Below are 20,211 nucleotides of genomic sequence, written 5' to 3' on the forward strand. Positions count from 1 at the left end.
TTGTGTTTAAGTTGTAAGAAAACTTTACTACATGGAGACTCTTGCAATTATCACATTTCTTCTAACCATGTGATTATGCTCTGACCTTATTTACCCTAATCATCTAAGATTTTTAACACTTCCATGTGAGCATGCTCAGTTTCCAAAAACTTCTTTCATGTCTCTGCTGAAACAGTGGACTCATTTGAGCCAAAAGACGTGTAAGGCCTTCTGTGGAAAAACAAGGGATCAATCATTTAAGCCATAAATAGGCTATGCTGGCATTCACATGCTTTTGTCTTATGATTTATAGACTGCTTTCCTATTTCTGTGCTTGTTTTTCTGCCTCATTCAAGCACAAAAGTCTTGCTGTATGAGGGACTGCCACTGGTACAGTGACTACAGAAAAAAGCTGGTCTATCTTGATATACACTGTGATCAGCAGATGTGACCGAAAGAAGTCCTGCATGCCTTATACTGTTTTTGTTCCACAGTTATCACACTTCGCTTCCACTTTCACCTTGACATAAACTCTATCACCTTTGTAGGCAGATTGCAGAGGTTTATTTTCAGAAATGCAGCTCATCAGGTCACCTCATCTAACCTTGATGAGTTAAAGTAAACATGTACACACAAGGGCAAAACTTTCCCAGAAGGCATTGCTTTTTGATTCAGTTTCATTTTTAAGTCAGTAAATGTGTTCATGCAAAGTCGACACTTCATGACCTTATAAAAGTCCCCTGATATGGTCCTTCTTGTCAAACCAAATGACCCAGATGGCCTTGGCAGACCTCCACTCACTGGTAGAACTTCCTTTCCTTCCGGACCACCAGGGCGATTTCCTGCTGTTTTCCCCTAAAGACCTTTGTGTATCAAAGGCCAGAAGGGTTTATAACACGTCCTGATGCCGCTCCTCACCAAACAATAACAAATCGTACTCTTACACAAATACCATATTTTATTGACTGTAAAATCTGACCATGAATTCACTGCCTTAAAAACATCCACATTGACACTCCTCTTAGTGGTATCCAGGTAGCCATAGCCTGCAATGAATGGTATTTAACTAAACACACCTTTTGAGCAATGGGGACAAATCTGTCATTGACAGTTTGTCAGTGAACCATGAGAAGCCAGTTGTTTCAGTCTGTCTTTTCAAGAGCTGATAAAGCTGAATTGAGTCTGGTTCCTCTCAAGGTTTCTTCCTCATACTATCAAAGGGAGTTTTTCCTTGCCACAGTCGCCTCAGTCACCTCAGGCTTGCACACTTGGGATAACATCTAGGACTGTTTGTCTGTTTATGTTTGTTGTTTCTTATGTTGTTTCTTATGTAAAGCTGCTTTGAGACAATGCTCTTTGTTAAAAGTGCTATACAAATAAAATTGAATTGAAAAAATTGATTAGATTGATTAGGTTTATTGACATACTGCAACATCATCATCTTTGACTGCTGGGTTTGGCCACATTTTTAAACCAAACACAGTGAAAGCGACTATTTATCATCTTGCTCAAGTTGCTTAGGACCATTTCCGTGTCGTACCATGAAATCACTGTTTTCAATCGAGTGAGAGATCTTTCAGACCTTTAAGAGGAATTTTGACGAGCTTATGCACAAAAATATTGACTCTCTCTCCGCTGTATGAAGTCAATGTTGCCATATACACTTTTAGGGTAAGCCAGAGAGAGATGTTTCTAACTCTATGAAACCCAATTTCAAACCTAACCCTAAACCTTTTGTTTACAACCCCGTAAGCTGTGTTTACTTCCAGGAGCCATGTACTTAATTTCAGGGTCTGTGGTCTGCCATGCTAAAGTGCCCCTGTTTATCTGGGACTGTAGGTCTGGTCTGATTGGTAGCAGGTATGGAGAGAAAGTCAGTAATTTCAATGACAGCTGGAACCGTGGTCTGTTCAGATAGAATGAGAAACACTGGTTGTGTATAGTGTACACAACAGTGACAGCATTGGGAAGGCATAGAGCCATCTCTCTGTTTGCACAGAGGACATTTCCTGTTTTGCCGTACATGTTGAAAATGAACAGAACTACTTTTTTGTGGATTTGGCAACCCACATGTATGGGCTTGCTGTAGAGCAATTTTCCATGAAATAAGTGTTCTTTGTATCTATCATACAAACCAGTCATATTGGATGTTCATGGAAATGATCTGTAAAGTATAAATACAAATGGAAGGTGTAGAGATGGCTGGTGTGCCACAGGTTTGATACCATGAGTTTAGTAAATGTATCTTGGTCTTAGGTGTTGGTAGGTGTAGTTTCTATTTAGATGGATTTATTTGGGTGGCATAGTGGTGGTGCACCTTAGCAGACTGAGGTACATTTGCTCCTCAGCTCAGGTAACTGTGTATGCTGAGTTTTAAAATTCTTTCCACATACCCATAGGTTTTCTCCAGGTTCTCCAGTTTTCTTCCATCTCCTTCCATGCTGCTATGTGGATTATCTATTATAAATGGCCCCTGGTTGTGAATGTTCATGTGCTTGGAGTACACAATTCTCCATGAACCTGACCAAGACAAAGTGTTTATTGAAGAAGGAATAAAAAGCCTTTGTGAGAAAGATTGTCTTAGGCTATAAGTCTAGTCACTTCTAAACTATTGCAGAGCGTGCTTGGGGAAAAAGATATTGCAGCCCTAATCTGGAACAGAATTACTGTTAGAATCTTTTAGCACAGTGCTGGTTTTGTTTGCTGTCAATAGACTGTATGAATGTTTAGGGAAACCGCACATCTGTGATTTGTCCATTTATTTAAGCTGAAGCTGGATGTTACAGGATGTTGTAGTGATATGTGATATGAACGAGTCAGCTCTTTGCTCTGGTTTGTTTAGAATGCCACTTCTTATACACAAGCCATGTTCTTGTTGGTTTAAGCCAGGGGTGTCCAATCTTATCTGCAAAGGGCCGGTGTGGATGCAGGTTTTCATACCAATCAAGCAGAAACCACACCTCTTTCCACCTGTTTAATCAGTTCATCTTGGCTTTCAACAGACTCAGGTGTGGCTTCTTGGTTTTAATGAAACCCAGCACTGGCCACACTGACCCTTTCCAGATAAGATTGGACACCCAGAGTTTAAGCTATGCTGTTACTTTGTAAGTGTAATTTAATCAACATGTTTCCATAGAAATCTCTTTCCAACATCTGAGCTGTGTTTTAGAGTGGTGTCAGTGGTGAATGCTGCCCTAAGTGATCATCTTGAAAGATGGAATAAGTTTTTCCAAAGTATTTTAAAACATATGGACTTATGTATGGCAAATATATGATGTACAGTGCCAGAGGTCTGTCCAGCCATTGTAGTTTCTAAATGTTTGCCTCATTGTATTCTGAGGTTACACAAGGCCATGTAAATTAGGGCTCTGGTCCAGAACTGTTCAGTACGCTGCTGACTTCCCCATAGCATTTACAATGAAAGTTCAGAAAACTCATGTACAAAACAAGGAAATGGATAGAATCACATCACAAAACACAAACATGACGCAAGATAAAAAAAAAATACTATAAGAATAAATGCAAACTGAACAAAAGGCTTAAAAGAGCTGTTGTGGCTAACAGAATTTCATTCAGGAAGCACTGATCACATGTATTTCAGTACTGTTTGCCATTTCACTGTACGACTGTAGTGTGTTTAATGATCAAAACGCCTCCATGTGGTGACACACAGCAGAGAGGAGGTTCCCTGTTGAGACTGGTTTCTTGACAGGTTTTTTTTTTTTCATTATTCTGTCTCAGGGAGCTTTTCTTAACTGTCATATTTGGCTTGCAAATTAGGGACTGTATTTCTTTAAAGCTGTTTTCTGTCTACTGTTAAAAAAAACCTATACATGGAGCTCTGATAGTAATAATGCATTATTGTTTCTTCACTAAGAGACTTAATTAACATATTAACTCCAGTATACAGTATGAGTACTTTCTACAGTCAGGGACAAAGCAGTAGATTTAAATTTTGGAAAGAATGGAAGGTTTTATGTTTATAGTGTTTTGGTAACTTGATAAACTGCGTTATTAATTTCAGCAGACAGAAAAATCTGATATTGGTGCCTGTTTACGCTGAAATAAACTAACCGAATTACCTAAATGAATCAACTTTGACATGGTAACAGTAACTCTGCTGCACATCTGGCTGCAACTCACCACCCTGACATTGATTATTTGACTCTAACGCCTCAAGGTTGTGTTGTATTCCTTATACACTCTGCCATTATAGAGCTCTGGGTATGAGCTGACACTAGACACTGATCAAAACAGACATCCGCTCAGAAACAAGCCAAGTCTCTGAAAGCATCTGCTGCCAAGCTGCAAAAACTACATCTCCATCTGTATTTCTGTAAAGCTGCCTTGTGATAAAGTTTATTGTTTACAGCAGTATATAAATAACATTTAATTGAAATGCTTTGCAGTTATTTAAAATATCTCAGTGGATCAGATCTGATTTGATACCTAATCTGATGCCATATGATCTGATCTGATATTAATCCAGTGTTTTAAGCTGTTAAGTACAGGATAAATGAGGAGGGTAAATGGAAATGGGTAAGATGGTAAGGGTTAGTAGTATGGGTAGTAGGGAAATACGGCTGCTGCATCATCATTTATCTACACAGAGGAATGATTTGGTGGTTTTCACTGTGGGGACGTTTGCTGTGGTCTGAACAGAGTACGATTGTTCCCAGATTCCCCTGCAGCATTTGTCTGGTTTCAGACTCACTTGGTTCAATCAAACCCCAGTTCATTTGCGTTCATCTTACATCATCACAAACGTGCACAGAGAACAAAACATGGAGACCTACTTTTTTTTGGTCCTACTATTATACATAGTAAGGCACTTCGTCTCACAATGTTCCCCTTGCACTTGAGGTACATGTATGTTGTGGAAACTAATGATCAGCTACATTTACATTTATGGCATTTGGCAGACGCCCTTACCCAGAGCTATATACAAAAGGGCTTTGAGGTTTGAGCTTTGAGCTCTATTAATGAATACACTGGTTCACTAGGTCACAGACTACATAAAACAAACAGGGAAAATAAGCGCTAGTTTAAGTGTTTAAGCAAGAGGTAGGCCTTCACCGGTCATTTGATGACAGCCATTGGCTGTGCTGTTCAAACATCTAAGGGAAGTTCATTCCTCCAGAACACAAAATAGTATACCTACTTCTTAACCTGAGAGATGGTGGGAAAAGTCGAGCAGTGCTAGTAGGTCTGAGGGAGTGGGATGCAGTGCGAGGAGTGATAAGAGCTTTGAGATAAGAGGGTGCTGGTCCATTTTTGGCTTTGTAGGCAAGCACCAGTGTTTTGAATCTGATGTGTGCAGCTAACGGAAGCCAGTGGAGGCAGTGTAGCAATGGGATCATCTACAACATGCGCAGGTTACTGTACGTCCTGAACAAGTGCAGACCCAAGCATGAGTTGTGGTTACGTTCACAGAAATCGTGCTAGAGTTCCAGTGCAACCGAACTCGCAAATCACTGTTTTCAATCATTTCGAACTCATGCTGCGCTTCCTGATCTGTATGACAGCTTTCACATTACCAATTTTTCATCAGAAACCTGCTCTGTGTCAGACTAAACTGCCAGTGTTAAAGCCTCCTTAAAGAATCTAATAAAAGTATACATTTCTTTCATTAATGCATTTAAAGTAAGCACTTGTCTTAAAGTAAGCACTGGGTTGTGGGGAATCCGAGACTATGCTAGAAACAATGGATGTGAAACTGGAAAACATCCTACAGTAGACAGGACACTGTTACACTGTTGTTCTAACTCTGTTCATTAAATCAGTCTATTACCTGACATGCTATCTGTAATAATGATCTGTTGTATCATTCATTGTATTAGTACTGGTTTTAATCTGATTTCTGGATGTGATGAAGTGGGTTCTCGGCTTCACCACTTTGTTTCATCTATCAGACTGGCATTTATGCAGAACAATGAGCACCGTGATGAGATTAAGGAAATGTTTAATCACTGAAAACCTGTGAATGGTATGAGGATTGGATTAAAGGTTAAAAAGCATCTTCTAAAAGCAAGCTCGTGAGTTACATTTCAGCTGTCAGAAATCAGACCTGCTTCCAGGCTAGCTGGATATATTATAGCTCTGCCACTGCTTTTTTCATTGACCATGGTAAACATCTGGTTGGTTTATTTATTTATTATTATTTTTTCATTCTGAAGCATATGATTTAACTGCTAGGAACAATTTAGTAGCTACAGCAAAACTAATATAAAGTGGTATGCAGTTATGAGAGTCAGGATTGTACATCAAGAACCAGTGGCTTTAATTACTTCGTTTTTTTAACATTTCTCTTTTTCCTTTCTTCTTAATTGTTGATGGTCTGTTAACATGCGCAAAGTCAAATTCCTCAAAAATGAATCATTCTTGGGCAATAAAGCAGATTCTGGTTCTGATTTTCTTGTGCTTTAGTTCTTCAGTCTCTAAGGGATACTACTTGGGTACATTTTGTTTTATAGGATTGATTTTCAACTGGTCCTGATTTGGCATGTTCTTTTGTTTTCTATTCCTTTGCCAGGCGGAGGCGAGACTGGCGGCCAAGCGGGCGGCCCGGGCAGAAGCTCGAGAGATCCGCTTAAAGGAACTGGAGAGGCAGCAGAAAGAGGTGAGCCTGTCGTGGTCAAGTACACTAAAATGAAATAAGACCCATTATAACACTAAGAAATGAACCAATGATTAACTTCTACTGAAAAATGTATGTCAATTAGCATCACTCCTGCTGAGCATTCAAACACTTCTATTTGAAACATTCACTGCTAGAACACTTTATTTGTAGGTTTCCACATAATTAGCTCTTTTAAGCATTTCCCCAGAGGGACAAACTGAAGATATTTACATTTATTTTTTTCTCTTTATGGAGCATGAGCCATTCAAAGTAGAATGTCCAACTATAAGGCATGTGCAACCCTGTTATATTCTTTACAAACAGCCTCAGGATTACAGGAACATTCTCCGAACTGAAGCATGTACCATGTACAGTCACGCCTGCTTTAAAGCCCTGTTAAAAGGTCCCAAAGTAGATTAGTAGGTTGTGGCACTCGGGAGAGCCAGTGTGAACTTTCCCCAGTTAGCACTGCAGTCTTGTGAACAAGGGGCTCTGTGTGAGCAGAGGGTTTGAGGGAAGATTTCTTCAGCAGGATCAGTGTATGTGCATAACGTAAGTAAGAGAATGGTTCTATACTGTGCTGTCTGTCTCCCGTGGATCTGTTGTAAGGAAAAAAATATTCAGAATCAATAATATGTTCATTTTATAGAGTTGATCTTTTATACAGATAGACATACAATTGATACTGATATCAAATAAAAGCCTAATGCTTATTTTCAACACCTTTCGAACTCTCTCATCAGAGATAGTTAAACAAGAGTTAAATGAAATGTACAGTGTTTGCATTACAGTTCTGAGGTAGAGCTGTTAGGACAGAAATAGTAATAAACAATACAAATGGTAAAATGTGTACAAGATAAATAAAATTATTCAAAATGTTTCATTATTCAATTATGTTTTGTGCAATGAAACTTGCAATGAAACACCTTGACAATAAAACTATTATGATTCAGTAATGCATTGTATCAAAAGCTCTAATTAATATTGTAATAAGATTGATGTGAGGTAAACTGTTACACAAACTGTTACACGAATAAAGGCAGAGAGACAGCTGTATTCATGTAGTGTATCGGTGTTGTAATGGAGGCATGAGTGCAGCTGTTTCTCTGCCTTTTTTCGTGTAACAGTTTAGAGGTTTGCCTGTTTGACACCTCCGGGTTTGGGGGTTTGATTCCCATCACCGCCCTCTATGTGAGGAGTTTCCTTGTTCTCCCTGTGCTTCGGGGGTTTCCTCTGGCTACGCCGGTTTCCTCCCCTAGTCCACAAACATGCGTGGTTGGCATCTTTAAATTGTCCATATTGTGTGAATGGGTTTGTTCTCTTTGTTCTTTGTGCACTGGTGTGCGGGTCATGTTGTAACAGGAAGGGGTCATTCGCAAACTGTTCCCACAAAGCTGGGAGCATGAAATTGTCCAAAATGTCTTGTTATGCTGAAGCATTGAGAGTTCCTTTCACTGGAACTAGGGGGCTAAGCCCCACCCCTGAATTCAGTGATTTGGAGGGGTGTCCCAAAACGTTTGACAATATTGTGTATGTTTCATTCAAACAAATATTAAACTTACAGTTCTGATATCTGATGGTATAATTTGGTCTTTGATTGGACAGTTTGTGCTTTAATCTCCTTCATTCTGGAGAATCAATTATTTTCTCGTACATAGTTTCATTACATTTTGTTTGTCTGCAGCTGTATTTCACACCTTCTGAATCACACATATGCACACAAAACTATAGCCGTGTTTCACTCTCTGTAGTCAGCTGACACCGTCACAAGCTGCAGGACTCTATAGTCTGGAGTAGAAAGAAATCAGACCCAGCCTCGCTTTTTTCATGCAATTCTGTGTATCGATTTTTTATGACTATTGGTGTTGCATGTGGTTCTACAAACAACTAAAATAGTCTGCTTTTTGTTAACAATAAATAAACTGATGTGGATGTCAAAAGTGACATATTATATGCCCCTGTATACGTATGAGGCACACAGAGTGCATAATTTGGTTGTTTGTTGCAGATGAGTGATTTCTTTCCAAGCTTAAAAATGGGCAAAAGCTAATAGGTTTACAGCAGGAACAAAACTCTGCCAATGGCTTATTCTTAAAGGCTAAAGATAATACAATTACACAACTCTTCTTTTCCACTGACTCTCTGTTGTCTTTGGCCATGTACTCACACACATCACCTTCTTTTTCTCTCTGTTTTTGCTTTATGGCTTTCCGTCTAGATTTATCAAGCTCAAAGGGTAAGTTCTGTTCTTCAGTTCACTGTCTCCTGTCCTTCTCTTAAACACTAGGAAAATCGTAGGTTTCTAAGGATTCAAAAGGAAACCGTTTTAGATAACAGCATCAGTCCCTCCAGGATTCTGTGACTTGCAGTTTTGGCAAAATTACTGCAGATTTTTACAGCTTTGGGACAAGGCACGTGTCACGTTTTGGCATCGTCACAACATACATTCAGTCAAAGATCCTCTTCTATTCACATGTGTCAAACATGAGTACAGCTATCGCAGAAATAATTATATATGTGTCTTCACTGGTAGGCGTTTAAAAGATAATCCTTTGCTTACAGTCTCACCAAGTAGTTTTCCTGAAATTAAAAGAAAAATTCAGCAAGTTGCCGCAAATTGAAAAAAAAAAAAAAAAAATCCTGGAAAGGCTGAGGAATAAATGAAAGCCAGCTTAATCAATGCTACTTTGGGGCGGTGGTGGCTCAAGTGGTTAAGGCTCTGGGTCATTGACTGGAAGATCGGGGGTTCAAGCCCCAGCTCCACCAAGTTGCCACTGTTGGGCCCTTGAGCAAGGCCCTTAACCCTCTCTGCTCCAGGGGTGCTGTATCATAGCTGACCCTGTGCTGACCCCAACCTCCAAGGATGGGATATGTGAAGAAAAGAATTTCGCTGTAATGTATATGTGGCAAATTATTATTATACATACATGATGAATAGATAAAGGAAAGAGCATTAAACATTCTGTTTCATGTTTCAAAGCTGAATTTCTTTTGTATTTTAATTTCTCACCCCTGATGCTTCATCTTTCACCATCTTCTGTATTCTCTTCCGATTTCTCTTCTCTTCCTGTGTGCACACAGAAATATTATGGGCTGGACAGCAAATGGGGCCATATTGAGCAGTGGATGGTACGGCATGTAAAAAAAAAAAAAAGCATCACGCTACATCATAGCAGAAATGTCAGATAGTGAACCCAGCTTCATCTTCAGGAAATGTTCTGTGCAGTAGAAATAGGAACAGGCAACTCTGCATGATTCGAACAGTATTTGATTTATTTTGCTAATGCTGCATGTGTTCAATATCTTAAGGGGGAAGTCTTAAACACTTTATCATGTTTAACTGAGATGCAATTAACAAGCAGCAGTCACGTGACTCATTATAACGCTACGGTACGTTCACACATACAGCGACAAAGCGACCAGAGAGCTTTGATTCTGTGACAGCGAGTGTTGGTGACTAGATGTGGGCGTGTCCTGTGATGTGGTAGTTGAGAAAAGTTTAGTAAATATGAAGCGACATGGTGCAGCGACTACCATTAGTAGTAAAAACAGTAGAGCATACGTAATTCGTGGCAAAAGCTTTTCCTTCATCTGCTATGACATGATGCAGATATTCACTGCTGAATTTTAGATACAAACGCCAAATCTCTCCAGAATGTTTTGTTACAGAAGCAAGAAATCTGATCTGTTGTCAAGTTGGAATGCTAGTTGTGCCACTCACTGATTATTAGGGATAAATATTACTTGAATTTTAAACTGTTTATATTTCTGTAAAGCTTCTTCGAGACAATATTAATTGTTAAAACCATTATACAAAATAAAATCGAAATGAATTGAATTAAATTATCGCTATGGCAACCAGTTGTGTCAGTACTGGCGACTTCATCAACGTCATGTAGACTTGCAGCGATACAATCGCTGTATGTGTGAACGCAGCTTAACACATTATCGCTGTTAGTATCACGTGGTGTGTGACAGATTAAGCGCTTAAGGCATGCCCAGTGTGGTCATTGTGTGCCATGATTCTGAAAGTTCTTTCACCTTTACCCTTTGACCCACAACTTTGCTGCTGCCTTTTTTCTCTCTTCCCGCTGCACTTTCACGGCAGGAGGACAGCGAGCGGTACTCACGCCACTCACGGAGACACACGTCGGTCTGTACCTCTTCCCTCTGCTTTGCTTTCACCTCCCAAAAAAGAGGAAAAAAAAAAAATTGCATCTGGTTTATCTTCTGACAAAGTCGCCATAGAAACATAATGTGACTTGAGGTGGAAATGAAGTCCAGACAACTTTTACAGATGTTAGGCAAATTAATAGAACAAGACAAGAAAACAGGCAGGGTTGCTGCGCCACCATGTTGTTTATTATTTTCCTGTAACGGCATATCCCAAACTGGATTCATTCCTTTCATACCACTGCAATTTGCCAGTGATAACCTAAGTGACGACGATCATTTATTAAAACAGAGACACGTTGTTCTTTTTGTCCTTTTTTTTAGTCAATGAAACAAGTTAGTTCCTGTTATTACTTGCATTATAGCAGCTTTAACGATTTTGTTTTCTCTCTTGGAATTAATCAGACAAAACATTGTACTTTTTCTTTTTAGAGACATGTTAACTTGAGAATTCAGCAGCGTTGTGATATAAAACAAATTGGTATATTTCTTATTATATCATGCTGATTGTAATTCTGTATACTTGTGTTTGTCTGTAAAATAAGCACTTTATAATAATAATAATAATAATAATAATAATAATAATAATGATGATGATGATTATGATATTGATAATAATAATAATAATAATAATAAGAATAATAACTAGTAATATTATTAGTTCAGGTTTAGTGGAGTTACTGCAGTTTGCCTTCATTAGGGTGACAGATTTCAGGGTTTTTTTTTCTTATCCCTTTTGTTTTTTTTAAATCTAAAAACAAAACTGTACCATGACAGATTTTTTAATGGTCAGCATTTCATAGACCAGGTGTGTCTCAGAAAAAAAAGTGTATTTTTCAGACGGTCCCACATGCTACCTCTGGCTCTGAGCTCCTGAAGCCGAGGTCATGCAGTTGTTCAGTGTTGCTTGCTCACGAAGCCAAAGTTCTACATGTTCTACACTAACGAAGCATCAATGACCCGTGTTTCTTCTCTCCCTTTGTTTAGATCTCAGATGACGAGGAGCGGATGTCTGTTGGAAGTCGGGGCAGTTTGAGGGTTAGTATCAGTGCCACCTCTGCATATGACAGATCTCACATTAGGATAATAATCTATGCAGCATCACTTCTGTTTCATGATCACACCATTGATTTGTAGCCCTAAAGTCCAAAGTAGAGTAGAGTTGTCATGTATTTCAAACAAAAATCTCATTAATCCAGTTAAGTTCACTTTTATTATCATACGCTTTACATCCTGTAGGACACAGTGAGCTGTATTCAGAGTTGAGTTTGGTCAGTCCGTACAGGATTATGTGATTTCAATTAGCTATTACAAAAATAAACTCAAAATCAAGCACAATATTTGGAGTAGCTTGTATTTTTTCAAAATCATCAGGTTTTCTGCAGGTTTGAACCATGAGACGTCTTTACAACATTCAGCCGAGATCCTCTTTGATTCACGTATAGAATAGAAAGTCATTACATGTGTCTGCACTGGTAGGATTTAAAAGATTGCTTACAATTTCACCAATTTAAGTCATTTTCCAAAAAAACCTCCAAAAACACAAGTTGCATCACAAATTTTTGAAAAATATACACAGCAAAATCAAGCAATTTTGGCCGCAGCAACCAAATAAATTGTGTTGTTTGAAATTCAAGGTCAGTATTAAATACCTTACCAGTATATGACTGCCTTCAAACAAAGGACATGAGAGGAAACTTAATTATTTGCCATGGACTGAATTTTATATGAATATTAATGAATAAAGAAACTCTTCTCTTTAAAGAGATCTAGAAGTATTCATTACCTTCCCTTACTCCTTACTGTTTCTAAAATCCTGTAAATCCGTTTTAATAGTCATATTTATTTATAGAAAAGCATATTGTAATTGATATTACAATAAATGCCAATATAGAATGCACCCTAATGTAGGTATAAGAGTTTTACTATGTAGGTATAGTTGTTTTACACTCTTATTCTAAAAATAATAATAAAAAAAAGACTAAAAATAAGTTCACACCATTTATTTTCATTCAACATGCAGCATTGTTACTTCACTGAATGACCTCTAGGTATAGATACAGGAGGTTTTCAGGGATCTGGTGGCTATTTGTTGACCAATCATAATATGTTGCACTCATTGTGTTCCCTTCTCACAAGAGCACTTTATATATTTACAGAAATGCCCGAAAGACATATTTCTTCCTCCAGTAAAACGGCAAATGATCATTTAACAAAAAAAAGGCACATTCTTCATTTCTTATTCAGCTTAAATCACAAACATTTGAATCTGCATAAAGTAGATTTGTGCCTCAGATCACATGCTGGTTTTTGATCCTAATAATCCAAGGAAAACATACTGAACCTAGCTAATGATCTTTTAAACATCAGCTAGAATAATAATAACGCTGTTGCTAGCTTGCATGCTAATAGGTGAGAAGCAAAAGGTATTATGCCACATATCTTTTTTTATTTTTTTAAAGAAACCTCAAGTGAAGATGCTTCCAAATAATGAGTACTAATGCTAAGAATACTAGAATCAAAGCCACTTTCTACCTCTGCATGTTTATTCTGTATGGATGCAAGAGATTCTTTTTTTCCTCTGCTTTTCCCCACTTGCTTGCCGTAGGGAACTTACTCAGACCTCGGCAGCCTGCCGTCATCCAGACTTCCGAATGGCCGGATCTGTGTCTGTCATTGGCTTTTCTGTTCCCTGTTCCACATGCACATCTGTCTTACACTCTGTTCTTGTTGGTTCCACGTCTCCTTTCTGCATACAGCATGTGTTTTGTCGCTCGTTCAGTAACTCTTTTTCTCTCATTTTGCTTCCTCGTCTTTTCCAAGGTTACAGTATTTTTACCTCGGTCTAGTGCAGGGGCATTTTTAGATTGTGATCGCTCCTGGGGCACTGGCTACCTCCCAAGCATATACAAATACTATAGTATCTCTGAATTTCTAGGGGGTTCAAGGGAATGCCCTCAACTCCAAGAAAAGACTTGAAAGTTGACAAGCTAACGTTTTTCATTAAATCTGTGCCGAGTAAAATAGATCTGGAAAATGGTATGTTCTCATTATCTAAATACAAAATCTGTTTGTCCTGTTTGTCCTGATCTTTTGATTTGTCCACCCCTGCACTCTAAGCTATTTATCCATGTCTCTTTTTGTTTATCTATTTGTATCCGCTTCAAGCCGAGTTACATTATTTATTCAACGCTCTGACCCATATCGTGGACAGCTCATCACTGTATACTGTCTGGTCCTGTTTTTGGATTAGTGTGCTTTCACATGGCCTCCAGATACTTTACTGTAAAGACTAATTGGTAGTACCCTAGCCACCTAACCATTTATCTATTTATTTTATAATCCTTGCTTTTTATCCTCACCTGGGAGTATAAAAGTAGTCTTAGCTTTACACATTTGCAAATTAAGATGCTCAGATGCTGAAGTTAATGCTTCCAGATGCATCATGGTAACCGCCTGCACTGCATTAGTCTCTATTAAAACTGAGCATAGCGGATCAATGAGCGATTGTATGTGAATGTGTGGTTTTAGTTTTTGAGGTGGAGATTGTTTTTTATAACATAATATCTTTCTTGTGCTATAACTCTTCAAACTCGGTCACTTCCTCTAGGGTGTATATCAAAGTTTATGTTTTATCCACATTTTATGCAGGATTAGTGAACTAAATTATATCACTCCTGGTCAGTCATAACATTACAACTACTGACAGGTGAAGTGACTTGTGTCACTACATGGGCAGCTGTAAAGGGATGCGATTTATACGGCAGCAAGTGAACAGTCAGTTCTCAAATTTGTGTTGGAAGCAGTGGAAGTGTAAGGATCTAAGCCTCTTTGACAAGCCCTGAATAGTGAACTCTAGACAACTAGGTCTCTAAAACAGCATTTCTTTTGGGGTGTTTTCAGTATGCAGTGTTTAGTACCTACCAAAAGTGGCTCAAGGAAGGACAACTGCCTTGGAGGGTCATGAGACTCAGAATGCATCAAGACTCCTTGATGCACATGGAGAGCTAAGGCTAGTCTGTCTGAACTGATCCTACAGAAGAGCTACTATAGGATATAATAGAAAGCTGTCAGAACACATCATCATAGCTGGCTGCATAGAGGTCTGTTGGTGCCAGATACGATAGCAGGTCATGCAGAGTCCATTAATCGAAGGGTCAGAGCTGTTTGGAAAATAAACCATTCGGCAGGTGGTTTTAATGTTATGGCTGATCGATGCATATCAGCTGTTCAGCTACAGATACAGCTATGTTCTGTCACTTGGTCACCTTTCTAGATGTTGCACAACACTGGGACTATTCCATTATGTCTGTAAGATACAGTATGTATACTGTGTTGCACAGATTGAGAGAGGGAAAAGGCTGTGCAGTGGATATGCAGAGGATAATGTGCATCCATCAGAAAAGCATGTGCACCATAGTGACCTTGTCTCCCATGCAAAGGCTGAGATGAAGGGAATATTCTGAGCTAGGGGTTTTTAAAGGGTAACCTGGGAATTTAGTTTAATATTATTGCTGTCAACCTCAAAGGGACACATAGTTGAAAAAAAGGTATGATTAAAACCAATCAAAATGACTGTATGCTGGATGGTTGCATGTTGTCATGTGTGACCACTTCTCGGCTTAAATTTGTTTGAGGCTATGTCATTATTAGTGCTGTTCTGCCCCATCAAAGTCTAGGGCCACAAGCAGCTGCCGGTTGTACATTGTTAATTGTTGTAAAATGACTAACTCTTAAGTATGTTGTTGCATACTTCTTATATAATAACATATTTTCTTACAATAATCTTAATTTCTGACCTTGTAATCTGTATCTCTATCCATATATCCCTTTACTAATAGAGTCATTCTTCCATTCTAAGGTCTTCTGATACCTTCTGGTAACATCTGCTTTTCTGTCCCTCTTCTGTATCTACTTTCTGTCCAGCCTACGGACTATGGGGGGGTTTTGGGCTCTGGTTCCAGGGCCTCGTCACGGGCCAGCTCAGCTCGCGCCAGCCCAGTGGTGAGCTTCCATCTTTAGTTACTTTTCTTGAAGTTGGCTTGACTCCCAGTCTTTAGACTAACAAAGAAAGATTATATATATATATATATATATATATATATATATATATATATATATATATATTCTTTCTTTGTTAATCTAAAGACTGGTAGTATATATATATATATACGTATATATATATATGTATATATATATATATATATATATATATATTTATATATAAATATATTAAGATATATATGTGTGTATATATATATATATATATATATTTATATATATATATGTGAAGGGAAGAGCAAGAGAAAGAGTGGCAAATTTTGTAGAAATGCTACAAAATCACAGGGAATTTGGCAGCACATGGAGATCTTCCACAGTTCTTTCCATTTTGCTCCAGTCCCACAGGTTTATGTGGAGCTGGAAACAGCTGTGTGTTTTTTAATCTTTAAAGCTAATGATCTTCTACTCTGATTTTCCCCGTAGGTGGAAGAAAGATCGGACTTCCTGGAAAAGGTTAGTCATCTTTAGAAAGTAATTTATGTAACCATAAATCCTGCAGATTGTAAAGAGTTGTTTCTTAATTGTTTCTGTTTATATCTTCGCTAGGGATCAAGGACGGCATCGACTCTCTCTGCTGCCACTTTGGCCTCACTAGGTGGCGGCTTTTCTCGAAGAGGCAGCTGTGATACCTCCATATCTGTTGACACAGAAGCCTCCATGCGAGAGATAAAGGTCATTTTATCATCAACATTACTCTTCAAATATGCAGTATTATTCGTTTTCCCTCTCCCCAGAGTTTCGAGACTATTTTCCTGACTGGTGGTTTAGAAATCCCAAAAGTATCTTGATACACTTTAGGGATCTTTTGTCCTTTCTACTTGTTCCTGAACTTTTCAACTCTGTTTGCATGGCTGATGAATATATTCCAGATGATTTTTTTGTGTGCCCACTGCACACCAGTGTGTTTGTTTTTTGTTTGGTCACAGCTTGAGTACGTCACCCACTGCACTCACAGTACCTCTAAATAATTTCGCAGTGTCTGAATATGTGTTTAAAAGTAAATCCAACAATCTTTGGGTGGTAAACTTTCAGGACTCTCTGGCTGAAGCTGAGGAGAAGTATCGGAAGGCGATGGTGTCTAACGCTCAGCTGGATAATGAGAAGTCCAACTTGATGTACCAAGTGGACACACTGCGAGACACGCTGATGGAGCTGGAGGAGCTGCTATATGAGTCACGCAGGGAGTGTGACGAGAAAACAAAGGTACGTCACATCGAGCAGTGTTTTTTCAAAATAATACTAGGAACGAGGACATTTACATCATTATCCAGAGAGACTTACATTTATCTTATTTGTACAACTGAGCAGTTGAGGTTTAAGGACTCAGCATTGGCAGCTTGCTGGTGCTTGGATTTGAATTCACAACTGTCTGATCAGAAGGCTAATGCCTTAACCACTGAGCTACCACATCCCTCATGTAATCATGTATTTTCTGCATGAGGAGATTCACAGTCAGTGATTCATTTATGGTCATTACATTTACATTACATTTGATCAGTCATTAAATTCATTATGTACCCCACAGGGCAACTAAAAACACCAATGTGTTGCCCAGTTCCCTGTTTTTGTTGCTCAGCATAGAGGCTTTTTGGCTTTGAGCCTTGGTGTTCTGTACTGATATATATATATATATATATATATATATATATATATATATATATATATATATATATATATATATATCAGTAATAATATCAATAATAATAATAATAATAATAATACATATATATATATATATATATATATATATATATATATATATATATATATATATATATATATATATATATATTATTATTATTATTATTATTATTATTAGTGTATAGTACTTAAAGGTGCTTTGAAAGTGGTTAATTTTTTTGACATAAGTGAGTTGATGCTGCAGATTTATGATGCACTTTATTTTTTTAACTTTACAAAAAAACAAACAAAAAAGCAATTGATTGTTTGATTGTTTAATAAATTCATGACCTCAACTCATGGGCTTTCTGAATATACATCATTTTCATGTCTTGGGTGCCTGGACTGCTTTTGTCCTTTTCTAAAGTGGCCACTGCAGATGTTAACATATAACATCCAGGTTTGAACATCTCTTTTGTGTTAGGAGTGTGATCGAGAGCGGCATGCTCACAGTGTCCTGCAGTTCCAATTCGACGAAATGAAAGAGACGTTAAAACAGAGCGAGGAATTACTAAAGGTAAGCATTTTCTCTTGCTAATAAAAAACTACTATTTTGAAGTTATTGTCTTTCCTAGTAAACTGTTAAAATGCTGTCTACTTTAAGTATTTAGATTTTCATTGTTATTTCCCACACTAAATACTTAAACAAAATGGAATATAAGACAGGCAGAAAACATATAAGGAAAGAGTTTAAATTTCATTTATCAGAGATTATGCAGCAGCTTAAAAGTAATTTCCCCACTAAACATGATAATAGGTTGTGCCACTTTTACTAGCAACATCTGCAACCAAACACTTCTGATAACCAGAGATCAGTCTTTCACATCTATCTGGAGGAATGTTGGCCCACTCTTCTTTATAGAAGTGCTTTAATTCAGCCACATTGTATGGCTTTCCAGCAGAAACTGCCTGTTAAAGATCCATGCCACAGCATCTCAGTGGGGTCAGGAATTTGACACTCCAAAATCTTCATTATGTTTCTGTTGAGACAATCAGAACTAGACTTGCTCTAGTGCATCAGATAGATGTCTTGCTGCACAACCCAATTTCACCTCAGATCACAGATTGATGATTCATTCTGCTTCAGGATTTTCTGATACAGAGCAGAAATAATGGTTCCATTCATTTAGTAGATCAAGTCACCCAGTGTCTTGAAGCAGTAAAGTGTCCTAACACCCAGGATAACTGATGGTGTGATGTTCTTATTGGGGAAAGCTGTGTTAAATTCACACCATTGCCCATCTAACAGGGCTCGTGTCTCCCTGTTGGAGTCTAGAGAACATCTTCCTCAGACCATATCCCAAAAGGCTGAAGGTCACTGAGATGTTTTATGTTTCTCTACATTAGCAGTATTTTTTCACCTTGCAGCTCTCGCATGAATGCTGTATTTTCCCAGTTTCTTTCAAATGTTGTGGCTTCCTAAATGAATCATTGATGCATTCTGGAGAGATTTTTCAGGCCAACCACTGAAAATTCATTCAGTTTAATTCCGTTTGGAGATAATTGTTCTCACTGTGGTCCCAAAAGAAGTGACAGATATTCAATAATAGAAGAAATCAGGATGAGGGACAAATACTTTTTCACTTGAGTGCTAGTTTAGATGTTAAAGTGAGCCATATTGTGCTTAGCATCTCTCATCTTTATAACTTAACTCTTCTAGTTAGCTATGATCTGTATTTATTATTTTCCTATTCTGCACTTGTTGTTTTGCTTTTTTTCTTGTTTTTCTCGTTTCCTTTATCTCACTTTTCTCTTTTCACCCTTTTTTCCTGGCTGCTGTTCAGGATGCACAACAGTTGCGCTCAAAGCAACAGAGCTATATTAGCGAGATCTCTGATCTACAGGAAACTCTGGAATGGAAGGAGAAAAAAATCAGGGTACTCTCATCTTACAGACATTTCTGACTATGAAACTTTTTTACATTAAAGCTGGCCAGTAACATTTTATATCCCAAAGTCATTAGTGAGTGTAGGCTTACTGAGATTTATTTTTGTAAGCTGTTTTCAAGAGAATCTGAATTTTTGTAATAACTATTGTTATAATAACTATTATATAGAAGCAGAAAAGAAAAATGATACTCCAATAGTGTGATACAGCCAAAAATCAAAGCTACTATAGCCAGTGTCTGAGTTGAGCTGATTTTTTTTTTAACTGCATGTGATGGAGTGTTTTACTCCTCTTATACCACTACAGTTTGCCTTTTTTTGTTTATTAATAAGGACACTTATTAGTCAGTTAATGCTGTGGAACTTACGTTATAACAATTATTAATACTATTTCCTAACTAGCCTCTGTATTTTTCCTCTTGTTTAAATTTAGTAAGAACAAAAAATTTAGCTTTTACTGAGAAACCGCAAAACTCTGAGTCCTGTCATTCCCATGATGGGAAAATTTGGGGCTTTTTACACTGGCAGTTTAGTCTGAAACAGAGCATGAAACCTGTAATGTGGGAAGCGCAGCATGGTACCGAACCCGAGACTTCCTGTAGGAGGTGGTATGAGTTCGGTTGCACTGGAACTGTGTTGCGATTTTGAACACAGCTCATACTCATGTCTGCACTTGTTCAGAAAGTTACGTAACCTGCAGATGTTTTAGCCGATGACGATATTATTAGTTTCCACAACACACGTGTACCGTGAATGACAGGGGAACGCTCTGAGACATAGGAAAGGTGAGGAGTCGTATTCAGATATAGAGAG

The 20,211-nt window shown here is 38.0% G+C and overlaps 1 protein-coding gene across 9 annotated transcripts in view; it reads left to right on the forward strand.

Annotated features, from left to right (window-relative positions):
• The window catches only part of lrrfip1b (leucine rich repeat (in FLII) interacting protein 1b), a 49,907-nt gene that overhangs the window by 18,407 nt on the left and 11,289 nt on the right, over nt 1-20,211 (forward strand). For 3 of the 9 annotated variants that reach the window (XM_058402999.1, XM_058403007.1, XM_058403000.1), the window contains exons 2-12: nt 6,512-6,598; nt 8,817-8,834; nt 9,680-9,727; nt 10,707-10,751; nt 11,759-11,809; nt 15,698-15,775; nt 16,256-16,285; nt 16,379-16,504; nt 16,865-17,035; nt 17,937-18,029; nt 19,297-19,389. In XM_058402999.1, coding sequence (XP_058258982.1) covers nt 6,512-6,598; nt 8,817-8,834; nt 9,680-9,727; nt 10,707-10,751; nt 11,759-11,809; nt 15,698-15,775; nt 16,256-16,285; nt 16,379-16,504; nt 16,865-17,035; nt 17,937-18,029; nt 19,297-19,389 — 840 coding nt within the window. The remainder of the gene's footprint in view (nt 1-6,511; nt 6,599-8,816; nt 8,835-9,679; nt 9,728-10,706; nt 10,752-11,758; nt 11,810-15,697; nt 15,776-16,255; nt 16,286-16,378; nt 16,505-16,864; nt 17,036-17,936; nt 18,030-19,296; nt 19,390-20,211) is intronic. The other 6 variants (XM_058403004.1, XM_058403008.1, XM_058403002.1 and 3 more) reach the window with 4 other exon arrangements.

The sequence above is a fragment of the Hemibagrus wyckioides genome, linkage group LG11 (genome assembly GCF_019097595.1).
Source record: "Hemibagrus wyckioides isolate EC202008001 linkage group LG11, SWU_Hwy_1.0, whole genome shotgun sequence".
Lineage (NCBI taxonomy): Eukaryota > Metazoa > Chordata > Actinopteri > Siluriformes > Bagridae > Hemibagrus > Hemibagrus wyckioides.